Source organism: Leuciscus leuciscus (genome assembly GCF_965113295.1).
Source record: "Leuciscus leuciscus genome assembly, chromosome: 16".
NCBI lineage: Eukaryota > Metazoa > Chordata > Actinopteri > Cypriniformes > Leuciscidae > Leuciscus > Leuciscus leuciscus.
Window position 1 is genome coordinate 26593883 of NC_138740.1, and position 23886 is coordinate 26617768.

General features: G+C 37.1%; 1 protein-coding gene across 1 annotated transcript; it reads right to left on the bottom strand.

The window, feature by feature from the left end:
• Positions 1-272: 272 nt before the first annotated feature.
• On the bottom strand, positions 273-11640 carry aqp3b (aquaporin 3b). The gene is made up of 7 exons (XM_082140481.1): positions 11564-11640; positions 5942-6054; positions 3204-3330; positions 2372-2509; positions 2104-2222; positions 1625-1842; positions 273-1531 (listed from the first exon to the last, which is right to left on the bottom strand). Exons 2-7 carry the CDS (start codon positions 6047-6049, stop codon positions 1342-1344), a joined length of 900 nt encoding a protein of 299 aa, XP_081996607.1. The 5' UTR covers positions 6050-6054; positions 11564-11640; the 3' UTR covers positions 273-1341.
• Between the last annotated feature and the right edge of the window lie 12246 nt (positions 11641-23886).

Below are 23886 nucleotides of genomic sequence, written 5' to 3' on the forward strand. Positions count from 1 at the left end.
ATATCCTGTATATCCTGTATATACTGTATATATCACATATTTGCATTATTCTGCAATGTTATTCAATGACAAAGGAACCTTGATTCTCCTTTAGAAATCCTGATGTTTTACTGGACTGAATGATGCTAATATATACTGAGCAACTACATGAATGGACATCAAAGGCATCGCTTGAAGTTAAATGGCCAGATCATTTCAAAAATAAAATCTTTGCGTGATGTTTCTCATTTATAAATAATACAGATCCATTTGAATCTTAATTCCTTACCAAAATGCAGTTTATTTTTAAAGAGCACAATATAAATGAGCACAAAATATTATATGCATATAGTCAGAGTAAACTCATTGTAATTTTCCCAGAACAGAGACAAGCACATAATGCAACAAAATATATACTTGCAAAACAAATACATTCCCAACAATGTAAACAGACCTGAATTTCTCACTGCATAATTACTCATTAATATTCACTGATAATAAATTTGGAATGGAAGTAAAACAGGTATTTTCATGATTTTGATGCAGTATTCATAAGGGTGAAGATTTTCATAAATCATATCCCTTATTCATAATTATTCATTATACAGATTGAAGCATTAGAGATAAATGAACGGGTGACAACAGCTGACTTGTTAGCAGATTGGATTAATTAATTTGGCTTTTTTTGAATAAATGGAAAAGGATAATTAAGTTTATGTATAAAACACAAAGGTTCTGATCAGGATCATTAGAGTGATATGTAAATTACGATTCTCCAATTAAATTGTTTGGATATCAACTAATTGTGCATGCAGTACAAAAATATGACTAATTAGTTTGAGTATATATATTTTCTTCGAGGCTTGCACCTTGGAACCTATTTCAAGGTTTGCTTTCTCGACCCACCAGGTACTGTTGTTGTGCGGATGAGCGGCCGGAGCATGTTAATGGTTTTCTGTTAGAACGGTGTCGTGTAAGCGGCCCCTAAGTTAATAACTAATGATTTTTGCAACAGAATTGAATCGATCAAAACTAACTTTAGCTGGACAATAACTTTATTGTAGAGCTACTGTAAAGCCAAAACAATCTCTGTTATTTTAATTTCCTATTATCACTGTAAAGCTGCTTTGAAACAGTCCATATTGTTAAAAGCGCTATATAAATGAAGGTGACTTGACTTGACTTGAGTCGTATCATGATGACAAGGGCACATCCGTATAGTAGATATCCAAAGTTATGATTTAATGTGGATCTTGCCAGTCGAAAATGTGGAAAAATACACAAATTTGCTGCTATATTGTCATGAAAGCTGAATTTATTCTTAGAGGCTAAACTCAAAAATTACTCCATTTGACCCCAGACTTATGCTGTCTCCTTCTCAGAAACAGCAGTGAGTTTGAGTCTGTCCATCTGTTCTCTTTCCACTGCTTCCCTTTTGTCTCTTTCTTCTCCTTCCACATGGCATCCCACCATCAGCTGATACACCATCACACCAAACACGGCACCAATGAATGGGGCAAAGATTGGCACAAAGGACCAGTAAGAGTTTGCACTGTGGTGAATGAAACATATATCAGTGTTTGAGATGATTTCAATAGTGAAATGGATGGAAAGAAATGTATATAGTAAACCATATGTGACTTACGAGAACACCTCTGAGCCCCATCCAGCAATTGCAGTGAAGATCCGAGGTCCCAAGTCTCTTGCTGGGTTTACAGCATAACCCGAGTTAAAACCCATGGACTGACCAATCACCAGAACCACAAAGCCCACAGTAAAGGCCTCCAGTCCTCGTGGGATGGGGTTATTGTAAGGGTCAACAATGGCAAGGATACACACAATCAGAGCTGCCGTGCCAATTATCTGTGTTGAAAGCAAGGGACAGTTCACTCAAAATTCGGACAACATTTACTCACCCTCATGTTTTTACAAAAGTGACTTTCTTTCTTCTGTGTGACACAAAAGATAATATTCTAAAGATTGTTTCAACTGTTTTTGTCCATATACAATGAAAGTCAAGGGGGTCCAAAACAACATTGGACCCCATTCACTTTCATTGTATGGACACAATCACTGGGACATTCTTTAAAATATTTTCAACAAATGCTGATTTCTGGGTCTTACCTGATCGAAGAAGCCGTTGAGCAAAGTAAGGTGTTTAGAAGGGTATGTAGCAAAGATTCCAGCTGTTGCATTGTCCCCTACAACGATCAGAGAACCATGTCCAAAGTCCCAAATTGCATCTGCAAAGCATCAAGTGAGCATAAGTTATAGAAACATCTTCATAAACTGAGCAGTTTCAGTGTTGGCTGCAACAGACTGACAAAGGATGTGGACTGACAAAAATGTGGATTATTGACTACCAAAATACTTGAACAATCCTAAAACCCACCAATATACATGCCAAATATTATTCCTGAGCCAAGAAAAGCCCCCAGAGTCTGGGCCAGGAAGTAAACGGGAAATTTCCTCCAGGGCTCTCTCCCCAACAAACAGAGGGCAAAGGTCACAGTGGGGTTTATGTGACCTCCTGTAAAATACAAAGTTTCAACATGTCGATCTTACGATACATTTGAAATGAGATCTTCACAGAACACAATGACAATGACACAATGCTATAGACTCTCATTTTACACTTTTATGGCTGGTTTGGTACATGCTTATTAAGCCTAAACCAGGATTAAACTTCAAAAATTCAACTTAAACATTTTCATAACCTTTTTAGCCATGGGTTTTAGGCTTAATCTATGTCTGGGAACTTTGTTTTTCAACTGTCTGCCGCTTCTTTCAAGACTTCACTTATAGTCCAAGACTTCATAGTCCAAACTCTCATTTCTTTTCATTATTCTTCTGTTTAAAATGTTAAAGTCAAAACTGCCAGTTGATATTGTCTGATATTGTTCTGGTTTTTCATCAAAAATGGAACTGGATGTTCCAGGTAGTTCATCCATCTGAGTGAACTTTAACCATGAGTCAACCCTTGATTCCACCCAATAATATCTGAAAATAAAATGTTCTAAATGTAGAAAAGAACGTAGTATAATTTTGCCTGTTTAAATCCATCTGGTGAATGTTTGGCTGAAAGCCTTGACGATTTAATATGTGGTTCTGAGCTGTATGTGACTCACTGCTTCGAAATGTCACATCTGAATTCTGAAATTTCCTGTGTTCTCCCAGAAAAAAAAAAAATCTGACAGTTTTAAGAAGCTTATGACCAACGTTACCTGAGACTTGCCCACAAACTAGGATTCCCAACATAGCGGCAAACCCAAATGCAAAATTCACTGTCAGAAACATTCCATGAGAGCCTCCGCTTAAAACCAACTGGGCGACAGCACCGCAGCCAAACATCTGTAAATGGAGACATTAAGATAAAGGAAATCCAATTAACCATTTGCTCAGTTTTTGTCTTTTGTGCGTGACTGCACATCAAACATGTGATGGTGAAGCTAAGCTAGATACCTAACAAAGTTAATTAAGCTATAGATTAGAATAGAATTTCAGCAAATAAACCTCAATTTAATGAAAATGACCTGCAAGGTCCGAGCCATCATTGAATGATTGCAGGTTTTAGTTTGACGTATTCCGCAGAGCTAGACATCCTTGGCCTCACATACCTGTTTTTCTTCGAGGACTGCTGGAAGAATGCAAAACGTTATGTGCATCATGTGGATTTGATAGATAATGTGTGTATGAGTATGTGTGTACTTGCCCTCTCTTCCATTGTGTAATGCCCTCTAGCCTGTCTGTTTTTGCCAGCCGTTATTGAGTCGCATGATCAGCCTCTGAATGGGGGGGGGGTTTCAGACCGCACAGTACCATCAGAAAACAACAGATGGGCTTGGGGAGCTCTATTTTTCTACAGATATTGAGTCTTAGTTTTCAAATGAAAACAGATGATGAGATATGGTTTAACCTGTGATCCCCCTGTGCTGTGTCAAATTTATTCCGGATAAGGGCTGTCTTGAATTCTAAATTGTCGACACTGTTGTGCAACTCTTGTTGCTTTTGCTTACCTGCTAATTGCGTAGTAGTTGCACAAAGTACAACAATACGAGATGTTTTACCAGGTGATGATATGAAATATATAATATTATATTGTTCTGTTGAAGTGAAAATTAGTCTCAGTAGCAACAGCTTTTCTCTTGAGCTTTAGCAGAAGAGCAACAAATTAACAGCCTCAATCGGAGATGTCTAATTCTAACAAAACACAATATTTTCAATGGTTCAGTGGTTTAATTAGACTGGGAATTTAAGGTAAAATGTTATTAATTGTCATGGCCCTGACAATGTGTTGTGACCAACCTGCCTTATTTTTCTTTCTTTTTAAAATAAGAAGCTGTAAAAAGTGATCAGTTGACTTTACTTAAAAAAGTGAGGAAACCCATTGCCTTAAAATTATTAAGTAACAAACTTCATGCGTAATTGAAAAAATTAAGTTATGTGAACTTGACAATTCCACATAACTTAATTTTTTCAATTATGCATGAAGTTTATTTACTTAAATTTTAAGGCAACGGGTTTCCTCACTTTTTTTAAGTTAAGTCAACTGATCACTTTTTACAGCTTCTTATTTTTCAGAGCCTGTTTGCTTGAGTTTAAGCAATTTCAGTGATAAAGTATCTTAGTTAGCACGTCCTGATTTTGCTGAGTTAGAGGCGCTCATGGGTCAACATATTTTGTTGATGCTGGAACAACATTCCTGTCCGATAATTTTATTCTAGCATTCAATCTGAATCTTTAAAGCCAGCCAGAGGTGGAGTGCTGAATCTAATGGAAATATACTGATCTGCACACCACAACTGGAAATATTGTTCCAGAATAACTTTTTTCACATATTTGTCGACCCTGGAACAACATTCAACATCAACCAATCAGATTTGAGGGGCAAGTTGACACTTTATGTCAAGTTTAGGCTTAAAACCAGGGTTAGGTGCTTCATTTATTTAATTTCCCTTTGATTTTAGGGATAATTTATGGTTAGGTTTAGGGGTAGGGATATGGATGTTGATCCAGGAACATTTTGCACTTGGTGATATCCGGTTCTGCATCATAGTTACATGAACTCAACAACTGGGCCTAGGACATGAAATGGCCCACTGTAAAGTGTCTGAAACTTGTGTAACGCAGCTAATTGGCTATCAGCAGGACTTGGAATTCAACTCCCATTATGTCATCTCACAGTCAGTTCTGCAATGGAGACATTTTGCTACAAAATGTTACAACATTAAAACTTATTTTAGCTTTGAACATTCATTTAATTCCATGGTTTAATAACCATTATTGTCCAAAGCAGAATCCCCCCCCCCACACACACACAAAAAAAACCCAATATGAGTATAGAAAAGTGGATAAAGTATAAGTACATATAAGTATAAAGCATAACAAATACTTATTTTTATTATATTATTATAAAAGGGTTGGCAAAAGAGAACATAAAACATCTCTCTGCAAATCATTTGCAAAATGAGGAACTCAGCTGGCAAGTGATAAAGAAGTCAAATTGAAATTTCAGGCTTTTCAGCAGATGAAAGCATATAGATTATTTCTGATGTCTTACATGCATGTATCCCTTCCACATTCTCATCAAAGATAGACAATAAATCAATCTTTGAATCATTATTGATTGATTTATCGTCCATCTATCACGCTTAGTGCTTTTTTAATACATGATACACATTTAATACGTATATTTTGAAGTATAATAAAAAACAGAAAACTATAGAAAATGTGCTTCTATAGAGTATAAACACATAAATGTGTCCAAACCTCAACACCTGCAAATCATATATAGCCACATTCCTGGATGGTAACACTTTTTAAACGTTTACAATCGTTCCTCTCAAAATGAATAAACTGCTTTACAATAAGGATCCAAAACGGACACATGGTTTCTTCATAGCTGAAATCGATACGTCTCATCACTAACTCATCAATGACAAAAACAACAAAAGTGTCTCACCACTAGAATGAGGGTGCCAAGACATTCTGCCAGGGCCTGTCGCATCAGCATGTTCCGCACCTGGAAGGTCCGAGACATCTTTTCCAGAAGCACCTTCTGTCTTCCCATAATGCCTTAGGATAATTTAAAGATGATGATGGGGTTTAATGATGAGGATGAAGGGCACTGGGTAAGTGGTCCTTTAACACTTTTCCTACTGAGTGCGGGCCCTATATTTGCTTCTGAAGGTCCCGCCCTCAGTCAATAAAAAAACAAAAGCAGCATTCCTACAACTTTTTTCCCTCCCTCCATCCCTCCCTCCATCCCTGCCTATTCCCATCTCACTTATGGGAGAGGACTGGGATAGAGGGGGTTCTTCTGCGTCAAATAAATATATGTCTAAATATATGTTTCTTAAATCTGGTTCTGAACGGCCCCATATGGTGCTCAAAAACCTATATTGTTTCCACCAGTGTTTTTTCTTCACTGTGTGGATTGTAGCTCCATAGCAGGCAATGGCTGGAATCATGATCAGAGTGGTTACCTTATATTTTTTTTAAATGAATATTTTAGGTTTGTGGAAATGTATGGGCGTTTAACCAGCGGTGAAGTTTGGCAAGTGTTTAAAACACAGGGCAGATGTTTTTTATTCTGGAAAGTATTTGTGCCACATGATGGTCACACGTCTGGAGTGTCTGAAATTCTATTTTCATAATAAAGTTAAATAGACTATGTTTTTATTGTCCCAGAAACACAATGACTTGTAGCACCACATATGCAGCTCATACTGAATCCAACATTATGACATTGTGGATGTTTCCCAAAACACAAGCTCTTAGTTTCCTTCCCTTTAACCCACTATTTCATCTGCTTAATACATTTTGCTTTATCTGTCTTTCCATAAATGGTGAATAGAACAAGCCCCAATGCTCAAGTCTTTTCCTATGGAATTCTATGAAGGCCTATGTCTCATGTATGACAGATAATCATAGCAGATAATTACTACACTTTCTTCATTGATCTACGCAAGGGGTCAAGGTTTGTCTAGTAACCCCTGCTGGTAGATGTTATAATTACACCTTTCTGGGGCATTGATGGCCATTCAAAACTTGCTGTGTTTTCAAAAAGAATCTTTTCGTAAGCAACTTAATAATCACAAATATTCCATTATAGTATAGTAGATCTGTGCCCAGTAGTGACAAAAGCAACAGTAATTTCAACATGGAGAAGATATGAAGAACTTTGCACCTTCATCTGACTCCCAACTCAGAGTGAGACCAGTAAAATACTCCCTTGATTTATGTGGATTTTAATAATAATTATAGAAAAAAATGATGTTTGGACAGTTTTTTTTTTTTTTTTGTAAACATACTACAGTAATGAGAATGATTTAAAAAAAAAATTAGAATACATTTATCATTATAAACATATAGCCTAAACATATACTTGTACAGTTCAAAAGTTGGAAGAAATTGTTAGAATTTTTTTATTCAGCATGGATGCATTAAATTGACCAGAAAGACATGATGTTACAATTACAAAATATTTCTATTTTGAATAAATTATATTATTTTGAATTTCCTATACATCAAAGAATCCTGAAAAAATTTATCATAAATTCCACAAAAAAAATAAGCAGCAAAACTGTTTTCAGCATAATAGCCCAGTAAGCTATTAGGAATTTTTCTTGAGCACCAAATCAACATATTAGAATGATTGACCCATTAGAATGATGGGAATAATAAAAATAAAATTGCATTTTAAAATATATTACAATAGAAAACAGTTATTTTAAATTGTAATAACATTTACATGTGTAACAATATTACTGTTTTACAGTATTCCTGATCAAATAATTGCATTGAAGAGTACAAGAGACTCGACCTCTGAGTGTGTGTGTGTCTGTGTTGGAGTTAGCCTACTTCAGTCACGGGAAGCTAACCAATCAGCTGATTCATGACATCATCAATTTCAACCAATACACTCATCAGAGCTGTTTTTAAAGGGGAACTAAGCAATTTTTTTTAGCTTAATTTACCTTAACTGAAGAGTCGCCAACGAGTTTTTACAACAGTGTTGTCAAATATCTATTCCGAAGCTGTAGGGGGAGCTCTATAGAGAAACCCGTGAGCAAAAAGCGAGAAAACAGCGAAGAAATTGGCAAAACTGCATAGCGCCGCTTTAATTAATAAGCTGCTTCCTGATGCAAGGGTTGCAAGCAGTCTTAACACTTTCACATGCTATTCATATGAGAATTCCGCTATTCTTGGAACACTTTACATCTTATTTTCACATCCTTACTAACAGTTCACTCACACGCCCCATCCACGTCCGGGGAAATTAAGTGTCATTTGTTTCATAACTGTCTTTCGTTAATTAATTCAAATGAAATAATTGTGTTCGCCTTGTGCTCTATTTTTCTGTATGCTTGGATGTTTATTGCTTCTGCTAAATTTGGCCTCCTCTGGTCCTTGTCACTATAGGCTACTTTCCTCGATTATATTGCGTACTTTACTGAATTTAATTGTTTTCAAATATTTTGGGAGTTGGTCTGTAAAATGCTGTTGATATATATATATATATATTTTTTTTTTATACCATTGGTAAAACTCCTATTTAATATAATGTAAGGGCTCTCTAAATTGTGCATCATAATATAATTTATTTAATCATCACAATAAATTAGTTGTAAGCCTATTGGTTCTATATTTAATATTAGGGTTATTATACTGTGTTTGCTACTTCAGGTGACGGTCTGTGACAGCTTTATATAAAAATGTAATGCTATCAGGAGTGTATTGTGTCTTTGGAAATTGCAATGTTTTGCACATTATGACACCCTTTTATTCAAAATGACTGCTATAAAGGTCCTTTTCTTTATAGGGCCCTAGAATAATGTGTATTAGATATGAAGGCATGCCAATTGTTTTTCTTTGGGGCACAATTGAAGTATTTTGGTTTAAAAGCAACATGCTGAAGATGTCAAGAAGCTACTAATGGATTGAAGTCCCAGTATTTTACAGTATGCTGTCAACACTAACAGAATCACTTCAGATATTTGATGAATTTGACACTTTCTTTTATTGTTTGCTGATCTCTTTTTAAAATATAATGGCTTTCTCATCATTATATGGAACTAATGGTGGGTTCAGTTAAATGCCTGCCCATGAATCGTTCTTTGTGTCAATGTACACATTCAACTACGATCTAATAAGTGTCTGACATTAGAGACCTAGACCTTCCTCTTAAATATCTGTCTCTTAAATATCTGTCTAAGATTAGACCTTTAGGAAAAGGACGTGGTCGAAATGTATTGGTTTAGCGAGAGTCAGCTGAATACAGAACGTCAATGTTCCACTCAAGAAATGCAATCATGGATCTCTTAAAATCAACTTTAGTATGTTAATAGTCTATGCCCTCCTATAGGGGATAAGCTTCCCTCCTTTTGACTTGCATCCAAGTATATTGATTGGAAAATAAACTGTTAATGGACATGAAAATTAGGAACACATTGCGAGCCTGTTTCTGAACCCCACCAAGAGTACATTTTGGATCCTTCTGTAATGACGCACCCATTTTCAAGTGCTTCTACCAAATGAGTTGATGAGTTGAATCAGTTGTGTTTGATTAAGGAGACATCCAAACTTTTGGGGGGCCTCCAGGAACAGGGTTGGGTCTCACTGTCTTGAAGGAAGAGTTCACCCAAAAATATTCCGTATTCCTTAAATGTGTAAATATGAGAACGGGCTGAAATATGCTATGGCACAAAACGCAAGGTGAAAGTTACAGAAAATATATTGCATTAGAGAACTGAAGTGCAGCAAATTAGCTCTGAGATGTGTTAGTAGTTCAAAGATTACAGCGATTATACCTCATCTTCCCCCTCGGGCTGCTCCCGGGACATGCTCGGGAATTAATTCAGCCCATGAAACCATCCATACTGAGGCCTTTGATAAGTACTGCACTAGGCTCTGAAAGAACAACCCGACTGACTGAATGTCAATATAATTCTGACAGACTTTTTTTTAACTGTAGAGGATTAAAGGCGAAATGAAGTGATATTTGAAGTAACATTTAAATGGTAGGCTATTCGGAAAGTATGGGAACATAATGTGGAGTGTCTTAGAAAAGAACTCGAAGTCACGACCTATCGCAGGATACTTTGAGAATGTTTGTTCACACCTACATAGCTCTGTCTCTATATCTATAATTTCTTCAGCATTTTATAGACACTATGACATAGATAGTTATGAAAAATGGCTGCAAATGTACATTTACATGCTTCTTTGGCTGTCATAGGCACAGACTTACAGGCACGAGGACTCTCAAGTGTTTTTTTAAATTAAATATTAAAAATGAAATGTTGCATTTTATATCTACCTCGTTCTGCTTTGATGGCAATGAATCTGTTGATTAATCTTTTCTTTTGTTACTCATCATGATACAACCTTGCAGTCAGATACATCACTGTGGGCTTTGAATACATTCAGTTCTTTCTAATCATGTATTTTGAAGATTATGTTAGAACGCACAAGTGTTTTAATCCTTCCGAAACATAAAAAAAAAAATACTAACAGTGGTTTTGACCTAAAGGTTTCTTCTGCACTCATTTTTGTAACACAAAAGAAGCATCAAAACGCTATTTTAGTTAGTTATTTTGAGATCCTCCCCATGAGCATGAGGAGATTCCCCCCTTCTATGTAAAGCGCTTTGAGTGCCAAGAAAAGCACTATATAAATGTAATGAATTATTATTATTTATTTTTATGACAACTCCAGAACAGTGCTGTGCTTCGGATGTAAGACCATCAGTTTCACTAATTAAAAGTGAACTACAGGGTCACTATCATTCATGACTGCCCCTTCCTGAGGTGACATACAGTGGTTATTATTATTTATTCATTTTTATTTTGTTTTAATAAGTACATTAGGTTTTAGAATTAAATTTCAGAACCTTTTAAATATATTCGTAGTGTAAAAAATATAAGTAGTGTATAATATTTATTAATTTTAAAATAATATTATAATTATTATAATATAAATGTATCGTTATAGTTGCCATTATTATTAATATTATTATTAGTAGTAGTGGCACTACTTTTTTGTTGGTTTAACTTAAAAAAATTAATTAACCATTGCCTTAACATTTTAAAAACTCAAAATATTATCAACAAAGTGGATTTGACAAAAGAAAAAATTTTGTGATGACAAATCATTAAAATATATTTTTTAGTAGTAGAAGTAGCAGTAGCCTAATTAGTAGCTAGTACTGTTATTTATATTTATTTTAATAAGTGTTTGGTTTTTAGGATTAAATTAAAGCACAATATTTTAAATATCCACATTTTCTGTTGGTGTTACAATCCACCCCAGTAGTTGCAGTTGTAGTAGTAAGGTAGGATGTAACACTCCTTGTGTTTGACAGATATTTGCACAATGTAGGAAGAAAGTTGTTGATTTCTAAGCAACTTTAACTTGAAGTCGATACATATCTCCAGAGACACTGAGATAGAGACGCAAATGTTACAATACTCTCCGGTCTCCCCTAAGCGCCGCTTTTGTCAATAGGCGGCAGCAGTGCACCGTTGAATTCGGTCTTCCCGGAACCGTATGCTGAATTGATGAGACGTGAAAGGAAACCTACCGAGAACAGCAAGGCAGACATGCGATGACCATCTGGCGACGGTTTTGTCCTCGGGCTCCAAGTAGCTTCAAGTCCAGTTCTACTCTCACCTGAGTCACGAATGAAATCAGCCAGGCATGAAAGAGCAGGGCTTGTGTTGTCTGCCGTGATTTCTGCAACAGATTTCGAGATTGCATTCTGCAGATAAAAATGGGTCTCAAAAGGGCCTTGAGGTATGCTGGAATTTAAGTAAAGTAATCAAAAGGGCTTAGTAACTGCTCCACACACACATTAGGTGAATCCTCATCCAATTTTTGCCATTGGCTCCAGCTCCACCATTGGATTTGCCTCATGCATTGTTTCCATGGTTACCAAAGATGTTTCTACTGTATCTAGCTCTAAACGGCAACTTTTACTTCATTGCAAGGGAATGTTAAATTACTCTGCTGTTTTAACTGATGTGATGGGAAGTCCTGAGTTTGTTTCAAAAACCAGTTCAAAAGAACGATTCAGTCTTCTGTTGCTTCATGAGTTGATTGCGTCATAACGTAGGCTTATTCCCTGACATATTGGCATACAATATTATATGCTTTAAATATGTAAAACAATTTCAAGGCATGCATTGTTTTTTTTTCTGAATTCTGTTTACTCATAGATATATAACGTTACATACTAGATAAATGGCTCATTAGCGGCTGTTTCAGTAAGCTGCATGTCCGCCGTATTGGACCGGTCAAAGCCGTGAACATTTGAGAGCAAGTTGACTGTCTGCAATTGTAGTTAGACACATGTATGAACATCTATGTGTGAAATAGATGTCCGCAGATGATTTTGCTAAAATAACACAATAGAAGTGAGTCGGTGAGTCGGAAGTGCGCAAAAATATTCAGAATGGTTTGTAAACACATCGTTCAGAATGGTTTTGTTTAGGCCTACTGGTTTTACCAATTGATTGAACATTTTGAAATACTAGTTGGTAAAGTATGTCAGTGGATGTAGGCCCTATTGAACATATTTTGTCCGTTCCACGAGTGGGTGATATATTGAATAATCTGAGTGCATGAAAGTTGAAGCTGACATTTGCTGCAAACAATAAGCTTTTTGACCTCTTATTACTTTTATTTACACAAAAAAGGTTTACACCTCCTTGGCCCACACCTGCACCTCCTCTACCATTACCCGCACCTGTCAGTCATCATCATCATGGTCTTCAGCTGTTGTCTCGTTATCATCTGTGTATTTAAGTTCCCTTCATATACTTGTCATTGTCAGTGATTGTTTGTGGACAGTGCACACTATATGTGCCTCACATGCTGTTTCATGGCACAGGCCCACTGAAGTGCTTTGATGTAATTTACACTGAAAAAGGAAGACAGGACGGGACATATCGAACAACTCCTCCCCTTTTTTAAAATAGCCAATAGCATTTAGTTTATATCACAGATAGGCCAGAGCCGTTGAGCTCGGTAAAGCTGCGGTTTCCTCCTGTTCTCTAACAGTTTCTCCTCCTAATCTCCTCCATATGGCTTTAAAATATAGCATTCTGTGCAGAATACAAATGGGTCCGATATGTTTTCTGGTATGCGCCGACTTGCGCATATAATCCGCTCTGTGCTATCGTGTCTCTGGACCGGAGTAGACTGTATGCGCACTGCGGCGGTTCGTGTGACACTAACGTGAAACCGGACTTCATTTGCCCCAATGGAAAACATATTTACACTGCATCGTTCCCTATCCCCTACATAGTGAAGATGTGCCATTCACCATGTGGAAAATAGTAAATGTGTGAACAAGTGCCTGGTTTTTGCTGCAGCTTCAGTGTCTATTTATAATGTGGGGGGCAGGACGCTTTAGACTCTAGAGAGTATTTGATTGGACAGAAAATCTGATGAGAAGCTGAAGTGATGTCATCAAAATCATTGATCCCTATTGGCGGAAGTGAGAAACGTTTTGAATGCTTATAGGCCTATATCTTCTAAATGCGAATTTTGTCATTGTTTTGGTGCACACTAGCTAATAGATAACAGTTAGGGTAAAATATTCTAAAATATACTAAAATCCCCCCAATCAAATATTTCATGGAGACTTTAAGGATGCTTGAAGGGTTTCTCTGCTTAGTAAGCCCATGTGTGTGTCTGTGCATGAGTGGTTTGTAACCCTGCGGAGCAGATGAGCAAGTCTGTACTTGGATCCATGTTGACATATCTTCCTCATTTCATTGATTGTTGCTGTAACGTCAGGGTGGAGGTCGTTTCTTCCTGATAAGATGCAGTCGGATTACAATCCTGATGAATTAACCTGATGGTGAAAAATCCCAGTATTGACCAGCATGAACTCCTTTTTCAATGCAAAACTGTTAACCAACAGTGTCTTTTTTTTGGTGGAGCTGGTAGAGCTCTTGCTTAAGCTAGTTAGGAAGACTGTTGGTATCCTAGCATCCAAAACAGCAAATACTGATGGCCATCACTAGAAGCAGTTGGACATTTGTATAGCAACTTTTAGCTATAATATTTGTTTGAACATCGGAATGTATGTCTAAAGCAGACGTTTCATTCTTTTGCCATGACTGTGTAGAAGCTGTATAACAAGCATGGAAAAAGTTGTATAGAAAAGTATTTTATATTTTGTATCAAGCTTATTTGTGCTTTAAATATTTGTTGATTTAATAAAGCTATAATTTGGTTTCATTCTTTTGAACGAACTTAAATTTTGACTCTAGAACATTGATTATTACTGTAATAGCCATAAATAATGTTTTGTGAAAACAAGATAATGGGTAGGCTACAGCAGCATTAAAATCTGTGTTACTTTTTGTGTGCATACAATATAATTGTCAGCAATAGGTGTGCAGGAACAGACTCGAGGCAGATGATGAAGATCACACGTAATATTTAATAATAATAATCCACAAGACAATCCAAAGTAGGGCAGAGGAAAAACACCCCAAACGCAAACGTGACCAGACAGAGAATGAACGTGAGGGTACAACTTAAATAGGAACTCAAACATAATGATTAATTGAACAAAGCTGAAACCAAGGAACTCATGACCGAAACCATGACAACCAAGGAGTGGCGGAAAAAATGAAACAAAGGAACACATAAGATGAATGAAAACACACTAAAAGACCATGATAACTAATGCCAAGTTCACACTGAACGATTTTTTACACTGAACTAATCTAAATTATTAGTTAACAATAAGTTGTCAAAACTTCGGAAAAACTACCAACTAGGCCTAGGTAGCCTACTACCAAAAACATATTGCATTCCTGGAACTGAGCGTCGTTACACTACATCATTGTGCATCGCTTTCTGCCAGGACTTTAACAGGCTTTTCCCAAATCATGGAAGTGACTTCGACGGCCAGGTTAGCGGTAGCATAAGCCATCAGGCAAGTGTTATTTAAATAAACTCCTGGTGTAGGCTACTTACAAACTTTCCAACGCCTCGTTTTATGAGAACAGAACCTATTTGTATAGGAATATTCCCAAACTCTCTGACAGTGTGATCTCTATATGGGTTATTTGATTGTTGTCATATTTATTTTTAAAAATGGCATAAAACATGTCTGTAATTAGAGTAAAAATGATTGATAAACACGTCTTTGGTATGTAACTAAATAACAAGTAGCCTACTTTGGGTGACTTGTTCATTAAATAAATTTTCATATAAAAGCAACATACAGTTTATTAGCAACACCGTGCACGAGCGTGAATCCCACGATATCCGCCTTTGATCTCGCAGGTGTCAGATCCACTGCGAGAAGAGAGAACTGTCCGTCTTGCCTGCACTTTTTTCACTCCTCCCCTCACTGGAGCCGCGGCCGCCTATACTCTCGCATACATTTCAGGCGAAGCGCATCTAAAACAAGCCTAGAGTGTTCTCACTGAAAACTACATGGGCGATGACCTACAGCTAATGAGAGAGCAAGAAACAGGGCTGCGGGAAGTTCGGGGAATAATTATAGACCAGAATATCAGTATTTTAATAGATATATTTATAATTATATCAAACAGAAACAAAGCACAAACATTTGACAGCAGCCCATTGCAAAATTATTCATTTACCCCCAACTCTCTTTGCAGAACACACAAACCTTGCTCCCCGCATCTCCCCAACCATTTCCTCCTGCATATTCTGTTTTTTTCTTCTTCTCCTTTTCGCTGCAAATCAGCGCACAGACAGTTGAATCGCAATCTTATAGCAGGCTATCATTTTTAATAACAATTTCAGTCTAGTGCAAGAACTCCGGTCTCACGCACGCGTGATCTTGCGTTATTTCCTTATCACTTCTCGCGTGTGTTTGTTTGTGACCAGTTTGCGGACCAGACAGAAGTTGTCGGCGATTCTTTCTTTTGTAAAGCCATGCGGTGTGAAACCCCCTGTCGCCGATGCGTCGTGCAGTGTGCACACAGCAGCAACTGAATGTTACCCCAGAGATAGTCGTGCAGTGAAAAGAACAGTGAACCAACTACTTTGAAAATCGTGCAGTGTGAACTCGGCATAAGACAAACTGAACATAACAATAATATCGTAATGTGAATAAAAATATAATGTGTTATATTTTTGGTTTACACTCAGTTGTTCAAGCCACATATAGTACATTAGGCTAACGTTATTTCTCCAAAACGGAAGTTTGATAGCCCTGGAATCCACAAATAAGTGAGCAATCATGGATGAGACACAGGAGCACATTACTTCTGATTTTTGTTTTGTTTTGCAGAGTGCATTTATGTGGCCATAAAATGGCCATGATTCATCCCAACATATGACCTACTTCCAGTATTTCAAAGGAGCAAAATGACTATCATCCCTTCGAGAGCAGAACAAAAGATTCAATAATGTTTTCATGAGAAACACTTAAACAGATTCTCAATATTCATGCATCAAAGAGACTGACTCCAGCTCTGATGCCAACTTCAAGCTGTCAACACATAAAAAAGCACCAAGATTAAGAAGAAGCAGGTTTTTTCCCCTTTCTTTTTTTCGATGCAGCACACAAGTTTTCAGGCCCACTCATTGTGTGTGAATTCTGTAAGACTCTGGATTGACTCTGACTTCTGATCAGGTGTTGCACAGTGTAAGCGAGTAAATGGATTCTACCCCTCAGGATGCCTTGAAGGAGGTTTGCTAAATGGAAATGATTGTATGGGTAGGAAAGCTCATTGATGGGTTGTGTGAGATATCTTGCTGGTTTACCTTTACAGAGCTGCTCTCTGTTCCGCAGGTACATGCTCAGCTGGAGATCGACAAAGCATAAGACTTCTTTAAAAGGTTAGATTTTGCCAAAATGTAGAGAGTTTGAATTCTGCTTTACACTGTAGCGGCAGGGGTAACCTCCCACCTAAACACAATATGCTGTGATCAAATAAACTCAAGAGTTCACAAATCAGTTTGCGTTGAGCATGCACGTGCATTTAAATGCTATTTTTATGAAAATGAGAACTCTGAACATCACAACAGTGCCAAGAAAATTGGGTCAAAATTATAATAATAACATTGGAGTCAGAATTAGCATTAATTTCATTCTCACTTTTTTTTTATGTACTTTTAAAAATTGTATTTAAGATAATAAATATCCAGTAAGAATTGACATTTTATTTATTGTCATTTGTTTTAAATGTTAAAATGCCATGACTTTAATTGGCATTTAAAATTATTCGGCTTCTTTATCTTCTCTGAGTTCTCTTCTGCAGTGTTTTGGTGCAACCCTGATCTGATGCAATGCAGTGCTTATAATTTTTTTTTAAACATCTCAAAGTATCAAAGTCCCTGACAGCAGGCAAACAGGCATCCAAGTAGGCTACATGATTATTCTATGATACAACACGAATCTCTGCTGTCAAAAATGTTTATCTGTCTTTTGTAGCAATACAGGAACAGAGAAAGCACTGCTATCAAACGGGATGTTCTGCACATTTGGTCAGCTCTCTCTCTCTCTCTCTCTTTCTCTCTCTTTCTCTCTTACACACACACAAATGTAATCTATCTCTAGATCTTGCCAGACTAATTATGTTCCCTGAGCTCTGAACACAAACCGCTTCACCCAAAACCAAGTTACCGACTAACCACAATTAATCACAGTTTACAGAAAGATTTCCAGTCAGAGTGTGTTTGGGTCTATTTTTGTTTATGCTTTTTAGTCTCTGGATATGCAGTTCATTCGTAAAAATCAAGAAGGGCTCAAATATGATATTAACCACTCATCTGAAGGGACTGATAGCTTGGAAGTAGAGCTGCATGATTAATCGTTGAAAGATCGTGACCTCGATTCAAACACTCACGCTATCTCTTTCCTAGATGACAACTATTCGTTGGTCTATCCCAAAAAAGGCCCAAACATAAATGATCACATTCATCTAATCTTTCCTAACGATCCGCTAGCTGCCCGCCCCATAAGCAGGCCGTCAAAAAAACGCGTCTCTGTCGGCAGTCTAGGCTCTGAGATCTGCACACAAAAACAGTTGGTTTCACCAACCACTCAAAACCAAAATAAACCACTTGATCACTTAGAATCCACTATGGGATTGATTTATTATTTATTTTTTTCCCTTACGAAATTGTTTAAAGGTGCCATGTGGATTGTCTGGCAAAAAAATCAAGTCATACTCCACATTCCATACCAGATGGGGGCAGTATACCTCCATAAAGTGAATTGGTCTACTCTAGAGTAACAGACGAGAAACGGCATAGTCTCTATGCTCCGCCCCTACCTTCACAACAACCCTAGAGCCATAGCCGAAGCCTAATAGAGGACGTTTTGCCTCCAGAGGAACGTTGGGTGATGTCAAGTGATCTTGAGACATCTTCAAGCTACTCCCCTTCAGTTTACCAGTGAATATGTTCATATTCGTTTTGTTCATATTACATTTTGAGTTGTATATACACATTGTTTGAATTAAATTAATTTGACAGACAGCATTCTGTCAACATCATTGGTCAACATCAGACAGCGCACGTGAACCGATCATCTCTACTATAGTAAAAAAAAACACGAACACTGTTGAAAGATACAGTAGGCTACAAATGACCTGTTCGCGCCACAAATTGTTCTCCGTCCTTAGCGACCGAGTCATTGAATGTGAAACAGCCGGCTGCTGTCGTCAGCGAGCAGCAATATTCAGACAACGAGGGCGCGCGCGCCGCGTTGATACCTCCGTTTCAGTTTCTCGAACCCGCGCAGTGCGGCGGTCAGAACACGGAGACCATTCTGCCCCTAGCTATGCGTGCGAAAGCATGGGAAGCGATCCCGGGCGTGTCAGAATGGGTGCTGAACGTTGTAAAACAGGGCTATGCGCTGCAGTTCGCTCGCCGTCCCCCGCGCTTTCGAGCCCGGACTGTGACGAGCGGTCCTTTTCTTATCTGATTTGATTTGTGCTTCAGAGCGCGGTTTTTTCCCTGCAGCGGGTGGTGGTGGTAGGGGTCTCTTGCCAAGGGCTTCAGCCATCCTTCCGCTCTCTTCCTGAATTGAAATGAAGTAGTGGGCTGTACTTTCCACACGATTGACATCAGGTTCAAGTACGCCCACAAGCCGTGCGAGTTATTCGTGTATTGCAGGTTGGCTGGTGGTTATGTTGCCCGCATACCGCCTCCCATGGCCGAAACTGGTATTACGACACCTGTCGGGCTGTGGCTAGTAATGCTAATGCTAATTAAGGTTGATATCTCTGCAGCACTATAACTTGACATTTTTTTAATGACATCATCGCCCTTATTTCTTCTCATTCTTTTGATGCGTGTAGCTCATTTTTTGGATATTTTTACCTCAATTTTTACACATGGCACCTTTAAGGCAGCATTCTATATGTATATAGGTGTGTTTGAGTTGTTTAAATGTAAACACATTTTTTTTTCAATTAAAATATCATAGAGTTGTTTGTGGTGGGGTAGGCCTAAATTAAACACAATATGCGTTGATGTCACAATCGTGTTGCATTGTGGTATATGGAGCTGCCTGAAGCTACATACCTGTATGAAGGTCAAATCGGTCAAAATCGAGGGAGCGAGGGTCTGTCCATATAAACTTCCCTCGTCCACTTCACAAAGTGGAACGCACTTCAAAATGGCGGCAGGGATTCCCCCGAGGGGAAGTGCCTGGGGAAGTTTTTTTTTTTTTCCTTTTTTTCTTTTCTTCCTCTTTTTTTATTGAAAACCAAGAATGGAACAAAAACAGAATATACATCTTCAATGGCATTGGTAAATACAGATAAATGAGTATTAAGCAAGGCACATATCAGTTAAATACATAGATAATGATAAAAGAAAATTACATATATTTGGAGATAGAGAAAAAAAAAACACTAAGAAGGGATCTCTTCTTTCCTCTTCTAAGAGATCAAGGTCTCTTATTATTCCAGCCAATTTCTGGGCCTTTTTACTTTTCATACCAATGATGTAAAGAAATTACAAATAAAGTCTCTTTTAAATACAGAAAAATAAGGTTTCGTCTTCATACTTCTGCATTTATGAATGAAAAATTAGCTTTTTCTAACCGGGATGCATCTCGCGGTGATCACCGGTGATGGGTTCTGCGCAGATTTTGCTCATCTCAAACAAGCCTTTTCTCAGGCCACGTAAACGTCAGAGTGACGTTGTTATAGAGGGTATGTACTGACGTCACTTTCCCGCCGGAACACACCCCCTCAGCCAGACTGAGTGGCAAAAGAGCTGTTGCATGACTGGATTTAATGGAGGAAACTGCGAAAACGCTAGTAAAACAAACGATTATCAGTTTAAACTAAAGGTTGGACTCAATAGTGTTCCTTACAACTTACCAAAGAAGTCAGGAATCGTGTTTCCTGACATTTGTATGTGCCTGATTTCATTCATTCAAGAGATTGTATTCCAAAAACGCTGATTCATCCAATAATGAAACAAGAAAAGTATTTATGAGTGAGTGATTGAATCATTCATTCAAACCGATTTCTTTAAAAATAATTCATTCAGATTCATTTAACATTTTAGGCTGTGTTTTTAGTTGTCTGTTCAGAATCTTGATCTCTGTTTAATAATTGTTTTAATAATAAAATAATTGTGATTCTCAATTCATCCAGAATTGTGCAGCTCTACTTGGAAGATTTGACATGTAGTGTAATGGAAAGATTGGGCATATCATTTTTTATAACTAGGCTACTTAGTGAATCTCTTTGTCTCCATGTTTCATGAAAGCCAGAGGGAGAGGTGGTAAAGAGGAGTACAGGGAGACAACATGAAACATGAGTGTTCCCATGGAAACATATTCATCATTTGATTTTTAACTTCCTCATTGCAGCTTAATTGCTCATCACAGCAACAACTTTACTCTAAACAAATACCATTTATATTCTTTCTCCACTAATTATGTAATGCCTCAAATATAAAAGTATTTGGACACTTCATGTGCAATTAAAAATTATGTTAATTTACATTAGCACAAAAAAGTGTACATGTGGCATCTGCAAAAAAATTTAACTTCACTTTTCTTGCCTTCTTTTGCAATGCTGTTTAACCGTATTTTCCTAATTTTAGTGCTTAAATGTACTTTGCCACATGACTACATGGGTTATTAGCAGTACTGACTACTGTACAGTAGTTCATATCATTAACTAAATATTATTTTATTCCATTTTATTTTACAATTGTCTTTTTTTTCTTTTTTCTTTTTTTTTTACTGTGCTTTTCCGATTAAGAACTTTTTAGTGTTTAAATGTTCTTTTCTTTTTTTATCGTAAGTATAGATATTAATATTGGCCATTACTGTTGAGTGTTATTTGGCCATAAGACAAAAATGGTTTATCGGTAAATACACTGATATGATTGCATTCTTAATCCATTAGAGTACATGTTCAAGAAATATACATGGTAAATAAGTAAAATATAGCATGCGCAATGATTGATTTTAACTGAAATAGAGAAGATTAATTTGCTCCAGGGCTCAAGTGTCACAACTATGTTCTGTTTAGTCATTTCTGTCACGTCTGTATAAGTTCTCCTTAGTTACTTTGGTTTCTGATTAGTTAATCTTCTTCCAGCTGTTCCTGTTTAGTTTCCTCATTTACTATGTGTACAAACAAATTATTGTTTGTGTTGAACGCATTTGTGTTTCCCTTGATTCCCTTGAGTTAGCTACTTCATTAAAGACTGTATTTCAAATCATCTTCTTCGTCGTTTGCGTTCTACAGCCACATACATGTGACATCAAGTAGTTGAAGCAACTTAATTTTTCTGGGTTATCAACTTAAAAATGTGTGTTTATGTTACATGTGAAGTTCCTCAAATTCAATATAGTTTGTTGGTTGAACACAATTTCGTTTGAAGTTGACATAACTACAAATAATATGCAAACTGTTGCGTCATTTTGTTGTTGTTGAGACAATACCTTTTAGTGTACATCATTTTAAAACTTTAAAGGAGCCGTATGTAAGATTGTGGCCAAAACTGGTACTGCAATATTACTGTAGAGCGGTGTATCCCCTCCCCTTCCCCCCTGACTCGAGGTTGCCAGATAGGCTGCAGGATCCAGCAGGAACGTAGGCTGCTACGTAGCTGTGGTAACTAGAGCAGATCTGGCAACCCCGATGCCGAAACACTACTGACTTCGTGATTGGTAGATAGGTGGAGAGTGGCGCTTCAGGCCAAAACACAAGATGACAACATCAACATCAGTTGAGGGCTGCAACTTCACTTTTTAAATGACAATATCCTGGCCGGACAACTGTTGTCAGTGATATAAGTATTTGAAATGAACATGATTTCTTAATGTCTAGTGACATATCAGGGCCATTTTATGATTAATTGAAATACATTTCTTACATACAGCTCCTTTAAGTATATTTAGCCTATTTCTTTATGGGTAGATTTCTTAATGAGGTAAACTATATTTGTCGGTGACTCTATGATTTTTGGGGTCACCAAAGACTTTGAAGAGGTCTGTGGTTTTTAACTTCCACACAAGCCTGAAGCTTCTTCACAATGTAAACAACATCTTCACTCATGTAGGGCTCGCAATGAATCGCAATCAGTTTCCATAAGCAAATAATGTTTTTCTGAATGGCCACACGCTGCTGTGACAAGGAGATATGGGAATACGCAAACAGATGGGATTCTTAAGTCATTTGTTTAAAAGAAAAGCCATATTTTTCATATAACCAAAGTTTTTTATTTATTTTATTTATTTTTTTAGGTGACTGTATACATCGAGATGGCCCGCTTCAAAGCAGCGATATAGCAAAATGACAGTGGCTTCATTTTTAAATCTGCTTCCAAATGCTCAATCAGTGTGGGCTGTTTTTGTGTGTATATATATATATATATATATATATATATATATATATATATATACATCATTTATATGCACAGCTTTTATATGCCATCTGCTAAAATGTCACTTTTTTAAATTTATTTTTAGGAGCAGCTTGTAAGACCATATACAGCAGCCTTAGTTGCAGTATAGATCACAGCTGGCCATGATCATCTTGTTTTGGCAAATTAACCCTGGTGAGAACTTTTTTATCACAACAGGACTCTACAATCTGGTAATGCATTTTGGCATGGCGATTGTTGCATGCTGTTGTTAATAACCATCCTCGATTTCAGAGCATTTAGAGGCAATTTTACTTGGAAAAAGCACAAACGAGCTCTTTTATGATGCTTTGAATGATCTTGTTGTATGCTAAACACATACATAGTGGGGGCCTGAAATCTGAGACCACTTTGAAAATCTGAAAAACATTTAAACAAATACGAAGATTCTGCCATTTCTCACCAATTAAATAAGCAAATTTGTGACATTAATCGTGTTAAACTCCTTTGTACAGATAGTTAGATGTTCTTGCTTCCATTGAATGAAACTCTTTGGCTCTTCTCATTTCATGCTGGATCACATGATCACCAGGTTTTTCTTCAGCTTGTGGAGTTATGCAGCTCAAGTGCTGCTGTTATTGAAGCAATTTCATGTGTATTTTTAAATGCAACATTTATATTATGCCAATGATATACAGTGAGGAAAATAAGTATTTGAACACCCTGCTATTTTGCAAGTTCTCCCACTTGGAAATCATGGAGGGGTCTGAAATTGTCATCGTATGCATGTCCACTGTGAGAGACATAATCTAAAAAAAAAAAATCCAGAAATCACAATATATGATTTTTTAAACTATTTATTTGTATGATACAGCTGCAAATAAGTATTTGAACACCTGAGAAAATCAATGTTAATATATGGTACAGTAGCCTTTGTTTGCAATTACAGAGGTCAAACGTTTCCTGTAGTTTTTCACCAGGTTTGCACACACTGCAGGAGGGATTTTGGCCCACTCCACACAGATCTTCTCTAGATCAGTCAGGTTTCTGGGCTGTCGCTGA